At 49.3% G+C, this 12572-nt stretch overlaps 1 protein-coding gene across 1 annotated transcript in view; it reads left to right on the top strand.

Moving 5' to 3' along the window:
* Positions 1-1832: 1832 nt before the first annotated feature.
* Positions 1833-12572, top strand: part of LOC137538351 (uncharacterized) — a 169857-nt gene continuing 159117 nt past the window's right edge. Inside the window, exon 1 of the mRNA XM_068260459.1 lies at positions 1833-1971. Coding sequence (XP_068116560.1) covers positions 1917-1971 — 55 coding nt within the window. The 5' untranslated portion in view covers positions 1833-1916. The remainder of the gene's footprint in view (positions 1972-12572) is intronic.

The raw sequence follows: 12572 nt of genomic DNA on the forward strand, positions 1-12572 counted from the left end.
ACGCGATACGGCAAATCTATGTGCAAACGACAGACCCGTCCTCGGCGTACTAGACGCCAGAGGCACGGGCGAGGTCCCTGAACATGAAGGCAAGGCGGCTGCGGAGACACCCTGAGTCTCCGCAGCCGCCATTACTGCGGGTGTTACATATACTAAACCTGGTGTGTCTATGTTCCAGGAGCGTCTTGTACATGTTCTCCCCAAAGGTTGTCCTCCTGCGTCCCCATGTGTCCTCCTGTGTTCCCATGTGTCCTGTTTCCCCCGTGTCTGCCCCATGTGTCCTCCTGTGTCCACCATGTATCCCCCATGTGTCTCCATGTGACCCCCATGTCTGCCCCATGTGTCCTGTTGTCTTCCCATGTGTCCACCATGTCTGCCCCATGTGTCCTCCTGTGTCCCCCATGTCTGTCCCATGTTTCCTCCTCTGTCCACCATGTCTAACCTGGGGGTCCTCCTGGGTCCCCCATGTCTCTTCCTGTGTCCTCCTGTATGCCCATGTGTGGTCCTCTGTCCCCTTCTGTCCCATTTGTGTGCCCACTCCCCATATGCCTCGTTCCCTCCCCCGTCTCCTGCTCCCCGGTGTGTGTATCGGTAGCTGGCTTACCTAATCCACTATGCGCGCGGGGATTGCAGACCTTCTCCTCTGCACAGCTTGCTCTAGTGATCAGCTCGTGCTAATCGTGTCATCAGCTCAAGTAGTTGCTTGAGCAAGCTGCGCTGAGGAGAAGGAGGTCTGCAATCCCCGGGGGCATGGCGGATTAGGTAAGACAGCTGCCGCCTGCTGATATACACACGGGGGAGCGGGTGACATGGGGGGTACCTAAAACTCATCAGAAATCATGGTAAGTGTGAAAGGGCCCTTATTCACAGCAAAAATGCTGCATTAAGGTTCATTGTGTTTGTACATACAGTATTGTCATTATTGGCATCCGTTACATTGCGTTGTATATTTGAAGGCAATGAGTGAGAAGAGACAGACTAAAGTAAGAATTTGTAGCCAGTACAAAACAAATGAAATTATTATTTTTTTTTTTTACCATTATTATAGTACCATAGGTATGGTGCCCATACATGGTAAAATGTTTTCATTTTTTTTTTATTAAATCATTTTGTTTGATTATTCCATTAGATCAAATATAAAGACTTTTCCAACATGTCTGATTGGATTTTTATTGAAAAAACAGGATAATTAGCTAGTTTTTCTTGATTGAAAATAAAGGTTCTTTTTGAATTTCAATCAATTTGATTGTTTTGTTCGAATAAATGGGAAAACCTAACATTTTTTTATTGTGCCAAATATGGGCACCATTAGTCTAAAGGTGACCATACACGATTTAGCAGCCTGATTTTTTTCAACATATCTGACCAGATTTTTTATCGTAAGAAACTGAATAATCGATCGTTTTTTATTGATCAAAAAAGATTCTTTCCAATTACTGTACTTTTCTATTGGATCCTTTTGGTTGAATAAGCCGTAAAATACTTACTTGACTTATTTGATTGTACCCTATATGGGCACCTTAAGATCAATTTGCGGGAAAGCCAGTTGACCTACTAATGTGTTTATTACATTAATATTGCACATTGCTGCATTTAATACATAACACATGCCATTATGTAAGGCAAGTTATGATGGGGCGTTGGGTTTCTGTTGTAAGAAACCAGAACATGGTGCTACACAGGCACGTGGAACAGTTCCATATGTACATTATATGTACGCTATACACTGTATTTTCAAAGCACTGCCTGTAGCATCATACACTGCTATGTACAGCTAGTGAACACGCCCCTCCCTGCTACCAGGAAGTGTTACACTGTGGACTTCAGTCAAAGTAACAAATGTGAAAGTACAATTCTACTCCTCAACAAGGACGCTGCAGAAATGACTGTGTAGGGCGGGGGCCCCCAGCTTCACCATGGCGAGGCCCCCCAGTATCCTCTGCCTGCTGCTCATAACACTCTCTGGAATCGGTAAGTGTCCTTCCTGACATTATTAGTGTATAAAGTAACATACAGAACTGTGTGCTTCTACTTCAGCCTGTGAAACACAAGCTGATTGCTTAAGAGGAACTGTAGTGAAAATAACATAATGAATACAATTGCTTATTGTTTACAATTTTAATTTATACATTTTTTAGTCAGTGTTTGCACATTGTAAACAATTTCCTCTGCCTGATTTAAATCTTGAAATTTATCCCTGGTGGTGATCTCTTTCTGTAATCTGTGCGGAAAGTTTGTTAGGCCTGGTTCACATTAGCGTTCGCTGTCCGGATTCGCCTGATCGGATCCGGACCGTATACTGTACAAACGGAACGTACGTTCCGCATAGCAATGCAAAGTCTATGCGGACGTACACATGCGTCCGTTCCATACAGAACGGAGCAAGATCGGATCCGGACTCTGGACATTTTTCCAACATGCGCTATTTTTCGGGTCCGGTCATCCGGCCCACGCACCCGGGCCGGATCCTGACCCGAACATGCGGCCATGCTGTGCAATGAGAAATGGATGTTTCTCATCACACTGGCAATAGGACCGGATGCTTCCAGCACCGGTCCTATGCCACTTGGGGGGCCCGGACTACACGCCGGTATCCCACATGCTTGCGGTGCCTTTCTGGCACTGCAATGTATCTAGTTCCGGCTACTTTATTGTAGCTGGAACTGATACATTCAGGATCCGCAACTTGTGGCCACCGCAGAGACCCGTACGGTCTCTTTGCCGCCCCCGAACCCCCGGACACTTGCGGACTCGAACCGCAAGTGTGAACGGGGCCTTACTGAGAATTCTATGCACAGAGGGAGGTGTTGCTTGCTTGGCAGTTGGAAAAAGGCATTACTTCCCACAATGCAATGAGGTTCACAGACAGCAAACTGCCAGGACCATGGTCCTGACATCACACTGTGGGAAGGGTTTCACCACAATATCTGCCATACAGATGTCCCTGATGATCTATCTGAGAAAAGGTAAAGATTTCTCATGGTAAGGGGGTGTCAGCTACTGACTGGAATGAAGTTCAATGAAGTCTTCGGTTAGGGCTAATTCACAATACAAGAGCTTTTCAAAGCGCTTTGTGATGTTAAAAGCTCTTGCAGATTTTATCCTATGCGTGAGTTCTCACTGGAGCGATGTGTTTTTTGTAAAAATCCTCCATAGCATTGCATGAGCAAGAGCTTTTCAAATCACTAGCGTTTAAAGCGCTCCTGTAGTGTGAATCAGCTAAAGTTACTCTTTAAAGTACACCTGTAATGAAATAAGTGCTCCTAGGCGGTACTTACCTTGGGAGAGGGAAGCCTCTTTAGGATCCAGAGGCTTCCCCCATCGAGGTAAGTACCCCCCAGGAGCACTTTTTGTTACTGGTTTACTTTAAAACGTGAAACCGAGAAAATTGTTCTGTGCCATATGAGTTGAGAGTAATATGCATGTATAAAATAAACACAACAAAAATGATAACTTTAAGGCTGCTTTTCCACTTGCTGCGACTGCCACTCGAAAAAGCAGATTGCGGCCATTTTTCCGATCATATCAGTACCGCGATATACATGTAAATCCTGCTGCTCATTTTCCATTACCCGTTTTGATAACTCCCAAATTGCAATTGACGCATGATTTTTGGTGCTATTGCGCTCCATTCCTGATAGTTCAAGGCGCAATTGCAGCGAGTGGAAAATGTAGGTTCCTAGTAGAAAAGCAGCTTTAATAATTAATGAAAACGGAACAAGTTCCAGGATGCAGTTTTCAAAGACTGTCTTATTCTCTGAGTGCTTATAGGCCTCTTTCACACTGTATGCTGAAAAACTGATGTTTCATAGCATTACATTGTAAAAAAATATTTTTTTTTTAAAATGCTTATAATAATTTACTACATTCTACTATATGTCACCAGAGTGCCTCTTTAACATTGGTACATGAATTACTTGTATCTGGTGATCAGGCTACGTGTATACTCTGCACTTTACTAAATCAGCTCATCTGGAACGCACACTGAGCCATATCCTCAGACTCCATGCTGTCATGCTGACAGCCGACAGCAAACACTGGCCTAGTTGAATTATCATAATAAGGAAGTTACCTGCGTACTGTGGGTTCTTCATGTACTTCTAATTTGACATAACTGCGATTATTTGAATCCTGCTATGAAGCATACCTTTTTCCTAAGATTTTGATTGATTCAAGCCAAATACGCGATAAAACTTAGCCGGGAAATTCATTGCTCCTGAAGAAGTGAATATTATATGGTCCGATGTTTCACGAAACGATTCGAGAAAATTGATTGTTTACCTTGGCTGTACATAAACTGTTAAATATATGGATATATTTGTCCCATAAAGGATTTCCATGATACTTATATAGTGGTGGACATGATATAAGGGACAATTTCCAGTTTCATGGTACCAGGGACGTATCTGGGTAATATAGAGCCTATGGCAAGCACTGAAATTGCACCCTCCCCCCCTGTTCAGACCCCCCTTCCACCCTAAAAACAACAACCCTTATCGCCTGCATGTGTTAAATTTGCCTATGTTTTTTGACTTGGCATATTGCTAAAGTTACTTTTTTGAAAGTATCTTTTCTTATTCCCTCTCTGTTCTCTATTCTACCATTAAGTCAAAAATTAAGTAACCATGTTCTCCACATAACAGAACTAATTGGATTTGAGGTCTGAGTGACGAGGGAGCCTGGGGCAGGCATGGCGGCGAAGCACAGGGACAGGCATAGCGGCACAACACAGGAGCAGGCATGTGGGCCCAGCACAGGAGCAGGCATGGCGCCCATGGTGCTGTGGCGCCCATGGCATGAGCCATGCCTGCACCCCTCTAGATATGCCTCTGCATGGTACCCTTATTGGGAACGATGCATAAAGTTTGTAAACTGTTTAATCATGACTTTGCTGTAATGGCTATGCGGATACTGTGTATTTGTATTTATGTGAATATTTTTTTAAAAAAGATTAATAAACTGATGTTTCAATTGGTTATTGAATGATTTGGGTCAATACTTACCTATTGAGGTTGATGACAAATTTTTGTCTATAGTTCATCCCCTTTAAAGTCCCTGTTTACCCATAAATAAGACTTGCTTCTTAAAAGAGGACACATAAGGGGATCACTTCTACATATTTTAGTATGTCAACTTGACTAGACCGATTGGTTAAGTTTCTCTTGGATAATTTGTTTTCAATCAGCTCATTTGACAGGATGATAAACAAGAATCAATGATTGGTTTGTCTGTTTGAAAAACTGATTGCTCAAAACATTGCAAAGGTTAAGATATGTGTATCAGCCCTGTGTTGCTGTGCTTTTTTAATGCTTGCATTTTGGAAATAACGTGCAATATACAACCAATTTGACTTTTGAAACATTTTTTTCTCTTGCAGAAAATGTAGGTAACAAAAGAAAAATGCATGTATGCGCAAAAACAGTGCAAATATATATTTTGTCTTGCAGTGTGAAAAGAGCCTAAATATGCCTGTGTATAGAGACTGTCACAGGTATAGACCTGCCTAACGGGTCCTGCAGCCACTGGAGTCCCCTTCCCTGCTGCCCTTTGTCCCACTGTAATATACTAAGGTGCAGCCCTGCCCCCGTATTATACAAGGTGCAGCTCTGCCCCCTTTACTATACTAAGGTGCAGCCCTGTCCCCCTGTACTATACTAAGGTGCCGCCCTGCCCCCCCTGTACTATACTAAGGTGCCGCCCTGTCCCCCTGTACTATACTAAGGTGCCGCCCTGCCCCCCTGTACTATACTAAGGTGCAGCTCTGTCCCCCTGTACTATACTAAGGTGCCGCCCTGCCCCCCTGTACTATACTAAGGTGCCGCCCTGTCCCCCTGTACTATACTAAGGTGCCGCCCTGTCCCCCTGTACTATACTAAGGTGCCGCCCTGCCCCCCTGTACTATACTAAGGTGCCGCCCTGTCCCCCTGTACTATACTAAGGTGCCGCCCTGCCCCCCTGTACTATACTAAGGTGCCGCCCTGTCCCCCTGTACTATACTAAGGTGCCGCCCTGCCCCCCTGTACTATACTAAGGTGCAGCCCTGTCCCCCTGTACTATACTAAGGTGCCGCCCTGTCCCCCTGTACTATACTAAGGTGCCGCCCTGCCCCCCTGTACTATACTAAGGTGCAGCCTTGTCCACCTGTACTATACTAAGGTGCAGCCCTGTCCCCCTGTACTATACTAAGGTGCAGCCCTGTCCCCCTGTTCTATACTAAGGTGCCGCCCTGCCCCCCTGTACTATACTAAGGTGCAGCCTTGTCCACCTGTACTATACTAAGGTGCAGCCATGTCCCTCTGTACTATACAAGGTGCAGCCCTGTCCCTCTGTACTATACAAGGTGCAGCCCTGTCTCTCTGTACTATACTAAGGTGCAACCCTGTCCCCCTGTACTATACTAAGGTGCAGCCCTGTCCCCCTGTACTACTATACTAAGGTGCCGCCCTGCCCCCCTGTACTATACTAAGGTGCAGCCCTGTCCCCCTGTACTATACTAAGGTGCAGCCCTGTCCCCCTGTACTATACTAAGGTGCAGCCCTGTCCACCTGTACTATACTAAGGTGCACCCCTGTCCCCCTGTACTATACTAAGGTGCAGCCTTGTCCACCTGTACTATACTAAGGTGCACCCCTGTCCCCCTGTACTACTATACTAAGGTGCCGCCCTGCCCCCCTGTACTATACTAAGGTGCAGCCCTGTCCCCCTGTACTATACTAAGGTGCACCCCTGCCCCCCTGTACTATACTAAGGTGCAGCCCTGTCCCCCTGTACTATACTAAGGTGCAGCCTTGTCCCCCTGTACTATACTAAGGTGCCGCCCTGTCCCCCTGTACTACTATACTAAGGTGCAGCCTTGTCCACCTGTACTATACTAAGGTGCACCCCTGTCCCCCTGTACTATACTAAGGTGCCGCCCTGCCCCCCGGTACTATACTAAGGTGCAGCCTTGTCCACCTGTACTATACGAAGGTGCAGCCCTGTCCCCCTGTACTATACTAATGTGCCGCCCTTCCCCCTGTACTATACTAAGGTGCTGCCCTGTCCCCCTGTACCCCTGTACTACACTAAGGTGCACCCCTGTCCCCCTGTACTACACTAAGGTGCAGCCCTGTCCCCCTGTACTATACTAAGGTGCAGCCTTGTCCCCCTGTACTATACTAAGGTGCAGCCTTGTCCACCTGTACTATACTAAGGTGCCGCCCTGCCCCCCTGTACTATACTAAGGTGCCGCCCTGCCCCCCTGTACTATACTAAGGTGCAGCCTTGTCCCCCTGTACTATACTAAGGTGCCGCCCTGCCCCCCTGTACTATACTAAGGTGCAGCCTTGTCCACCTGTACTATACTAAGGTGCAGCCCTGTCCCCCTGTACTATACTAAGGTGCAGCCCTGTCCCCCTGTACTATACTAAGGTGCAGCCCTGCCCCCCTGTACTATACTAAGGTGCAGCCCTGTCCCCCTGTACTATACTAAGGTGCAGCCCTGTCCCCCTGTACCACTATACTAAGGTGCAGCCCTGTCCCCCTGTACTATACTAAGGTGCAGCCCTGCCCCCCTGTACTATACTAAGGTGCAGCCCTGTCCCCCTGTACTATACTAAGGTGCAGCTCTGTCCCCCTGTACTATACTAAGGTGCAGCCCTGTCCCCCTGTACTACTATACTAAGGTGCAGCTCTGTCCCTCTGTACTATACTAAGGTGCAGCCCTGTCCCCCTGTATTATACTAAGGTGCAGCCCTGTCCCCCTGTACTACTATACTAAGGTGCAGCTCTGTCCCTCTGTACTATACTAAGGTGCAGCTCTGTCCCCCTGTACTATACTAAGGTGCAGCCCTGTCCCCCTGTACTATACTAAGGTGCACCCCTGTCCCCCTGTACTACTATACTAAGGTGCAGCTCTGTCCCCCTGTACTATACTAAGGTGCAGCCCTGTCCCCCTGTACTTCTATACTAAGGTGCAGCTCTGTCTCCCTGTACTATACTAAGGTGCAGCCCTATCCCCCTGTACTATACTAAAGTGCAGCCCTGTCCCTCTGTACTATACTAAGGTGCAGCCCTGTCCCCCTGTACTATACTAAGGTGCAGCCCTGCCCCCCTGTACTATACTAAGGTGCAGCCCTGCCCCCGTATTATACAAGGTGCCGCTCTGCCCCCTTTACTATACTAAGGTGCAGCCCTGTCCCCCCGTACTATACTAAGGTGCAGCCTTGTCCACCTGTACTATACGAAGGTGCAGCCCTGTCCCCCTGTACTATACTAAGGTGCCGCCCTGCCCCCTGTACTATACTAAGGTGCTGCCCTGTCCCCCTGTACTACACTAAGGTGCACCCCTGTCCCCCTGTACTACACTAAGGTGCAGCCCTGTCCCCCTGTACTATACTAAGGTGCAGCCTTGTCCCCCTGTACTATACTAAGGTGCAGCCTTGTCCACCTGTACTATACTAAGGTGCCGCCCTGCCCCCCCTGTACTATTCTAAGGTGCCGCCCTGCCCCCCTGTACTATACTAAGGTGCAGTTTTGTCCCCCTGTACTATACTAAGGTGCCGCCCTGCCCCCCTGTACTATACTAAGGTGCAGCCTTGTCCACCTGTACTATACTAAGGTGCAGCCCTGTCCCCCTGTACTATACTAAGGTGCAGCCCTTTCCCCCTGTACTATACTAAGGTGCAGCCCTGCCCCCCTGTACTATACTAAAGTGCAGCCCTGTCCCCCTGTACTATACTAAGGTGCAGCCCTGTCCACCTGTACTATACTAAGGTGCACCCCTGCCCCCCTTTACTACTATACTAAGGTGCAGCTCTGTCCCCCTGTACTATACTAAGGTGCAGCTCTGTCCCCCTGTACTATACTAAGGTGCAGCCCTGTCCCCCTGTACTACTATACTAAGGTGCAGCTCTGTCCCTCTGTACTATACTAAGGTGCAGCCCTGTCCCCCTGTACTATACTAAGGTGCACCCCTGTCCCCCTGTACTACTATACTAAGGTGCAGCTCTGTCCCCCTGTACTATACGAAGGTGCAGCCCTGTCCCCCTGTACTATACTAAGGTGCAGCCCTGTCCCCCTGTACTATACTAAGGTGCACCCCTGTCCCCCTGTACTACTATACTAAGATGCAGCTCTGTCCCCCTGTACTATACTAAGGTGCAGCCATGTCCCCCTGTACTATACTAAGGTGCAGCCCTGTCCCCCTGTACTATACTAAGGTGCCGCCCTGCCCCCCTGTACTATACTAAGGTGCAGCCTTGTCCACCTGTACTATACTAAGGTGCAGCCCTGTCCCCCTGTACTATACTAAGGTGCAGCCCTGTCCCCCTATACTATACTAAGGTGCCGCCCTGCCCCCCTGTACTATACTAAGGTGCAGCCTTGTCCACCTGTACTATACTAAGGTGCAGCCCTGTCCCCCTGTACTACTATACTAAGGTGCCGCCCTGCCCCCCTGTACTATACTAAGGTGCAGCCCTGTCCCCCTGTACTATACTAAGGTGCAGCCCTGTCCCCCTGTACTATACTAAGGTGCAGCCCTGTCCACCTGTACTATACTAAGGTGCACCCCTGTCCCTCTGTACTATACTAAGGTGCACCCCTGTCCCCCTGTACTACTATACTAAGGTGCACCCCTGTCCCCCTGTACTACTATACTAAGGTGCCGCCCTGCCCCCCTGTACTATACTAAGGTGCAGCCCTGTCCCCCTGTACTATACTAAGGTGCAGCCCTGTCCCCCTGTACTATACTAAGGTGCCGCCCTGCCCCCCTGTACTATACTAAGGTGCAGCCTTGTCCACCTGTACTATACTAAGGTGCAGCCCTGTCCCCCTGACCTATACTAAGGTGCCGCCCTGCCCCCCTGTACTATACTAAGGTGCAGCCTTGTCCCCCTGTACTATACTAAGGTGCCGCCCTGTCCCCCTGTACTACTATATTAAGGTGCAGCCTTGTCCACCTGTACTATACTAAGGTGCACCCCTGTCCCCCTGTACTATACTAAGGTGCCGCCCTGCCCCCCGGTACTATACTAAGGTGCAGCCTTGTCCACCTGTACTATACGAAGGTGCAGCCCTGTCCCCCTGTACTATACTAATGTGCCGCCCTTCCCCCTGTACTATACTAAGGTGCTGCCCTGTCCCCCTGTACCCCTGTACTACACTAAGGTGCACCCCTGTCCCCCTGTACTACACTAAGGTGCAGCCCTGTCCCCCTGTACTATACTAAGGTGCAGCCTTGTCCCCCTGTACTATACTAAGGTGCAGCCTTGTCCACCTGTACTATACTAAGGTGCCGCCCTGCCCCCCTGTACTATACTAAGGTGCCGCCCTGCCCCCCTGTACTATACTAAGGTGCAGCCTTGTCCCCCTGTACTATACTAAGGTGCCGCCCTGCCCCCCTGTACTATACTAAGGTGCAGCCTTGTCCACCTGTACTATACTAAGGTGCAGCCCTGTCCCCCTGTACTATACTAAGGTGCAGCCCTGTCCCCCTGTACTATACTAAGGTGCAGCCCTGCCCCCCTGTACTATACTAAGGTGCAGCCCTGTCCCCCTGTACTATACTAAGGTGCAGCCCTGTCCACCTGTACTATACTAAGGTGCACCCCTGTCCCCCTGTACTACTATACTAAGGTGCAGCCCTGTCCCCCTGTACCACTATACTAAGGTGCAGCCCTTTCCCCCTGTACTATACTAAGGTGCAGCCCTGCCCCCCTGTACTATACTAAGGTGCAGCCCTGTCCCCCTGTACTATACTAAGGTGCAGCTCTGTCCCCCTGTACTATACTAAGGTGCAGCCCTGTCCCCCTGTACTACTATACTAAGGTGCAGCTCTGTCCCTCTGTACTATACTAAGGTGCAGCCCTGTCCCCCTGTATTATACTAAGGTGCATCCCTGTCCCCCTGTACTACTATACTAAGGTGCAGCTCTGTCCCTCTGTACTATACTAAGGTGCAGCTCTGTCCCCCTGTACTATACTAAGGTGCAGCCCTGTCCCTCTGTACTATACTAAGGTGCACCCCTGTCCCCCTGTACTACTACACTAAGGTGCAGCTCTGTCCCCCTGTACTATACTAAGGTGCAGCCCTGTCCCCCTGTACTACTATACTAAGGTGCAGCTCTGTCTCCCTGTACTATACTAAGATGCAGCCCTATCCCCCTGTACTATACTAAAGTGCAGCCCTGTCCCTCTGTACTATACTAAGGTGCAGCCCTGTCCCCCTGTACTATACTAAGGTGCAGCCCTGCCCCCCTGTACTATACTAAGGTGCAGCCCTGCCCCCGTATTATACAAGGTGCCGCTCTGCCCCCTTTACTATACTAAGGTGCAGCCCTGTCCCCCTGTACTATACTAAGGTGCCGCCCTGCCCCCTGTACTATACTAAGGTGCTGCCCTGTCCCCCTGTACTACACTAAGGTGCACCCCTGTCCCCCTGTACTACACTAAGGTGCAGCCCTGTCCCCCTGTACTATACTAAGGTGCAGCCTTGTCCCCCTGTACTATACTAAGGTGCAGCCTTGTCCACCTGTACTATACTAATGTCCGCCCTGCCCCCCTGTACTATACTAAGGTGCCGCCCTGCCCCCCTGTACTATACTAAGGTGCAGCTTTGTCCCCCTGTACTATACTAAGGTGCCGCCCTGCCCCCCTGTACTATACTAAGGTGCAGCCTTGTCCACCTGTACTATACTAAGGTGCAGCCCTGTCCCCCTGTACTATACTAAGGTGCAGCCCTGTCCCCCTGTACTATACTAAGGTGCAGCCCTGCCCCCCTGTACTATACTAAGGTGCAGCCCTGTCCCACTGTACTATACTAAGGTGCAGCCCTGTCCACCTGTACTATACTAAGGTGCACCCCTGTCCCCCTTTACTACTATACTAAGGTGCAGCTCTGTCCCCCTGTACTATACTAAGGTGCAGCCCTGTCCCCCTGTACTATACTAAGGTGCAGCTCTGTCCCCCTGTACTATACTAAGGTGCAGCCCTGTCCCCCTGTACTACTATACTAAGGTGCAGCTCTGTCCCTCTGTACTATACTAAGGTGCAGCCCTGTCCCCCTGTACTATACTAAGGTGCACCCCTGTCCCCCTGTACTACTATACTAAGGTGCAGCTCTGTCCCCCTGTACTATACTAAGGTGCAGCCCTGTCCCCCTGTACTATACTAAGGTGCAGCCCTGTCCCCCTGTACTATACTAAGGTGCACCCCTGTCCCCCTGTACTACTATACTAAGGTGCAGCTCTGTCCCCCTGTACTATACTAAGGTGCAGCCCTGTCCCCCTGTACTACTATACTAAGGTGCAGCTCTGTCCCCCTGTACTATACTAAGGTGCAGCCCTATCCCCCTGTACTATACTAAAGTGCAGCCCTGTCCCTCTGTACTATACTAAGGTGCAGCCCTGTCCCCCTGCACTATACTAAGGTGCAGCCCTGCCCCCCTGTACTATACTAAGGTGCAGCCCTGCCCCCCTGTACTATACTAAGGTGCCGCCCTGTCCCCCTGTACTATACGAAGGTGCAGCCTTGTCCACCTGTACTATACTAAGGTGCACCCCTGTCCCCCTGTACTACTATACTAAGGTGCAG

This window comes from Hyperolius riggenbachi, chromosome 11 (assembly GCF_040937935.1).
Source record: "Hyperolius riggenbachi isolate aHypRig1 chromosome 11, aHypRig1.pri, whole genome shotgun sequence".
NCBI lineage: Eukaryota > Metazoa > Chordata > Amphibia > Anura > Hyperoliidae > Hyperolius > Hyperolius riggenbachi.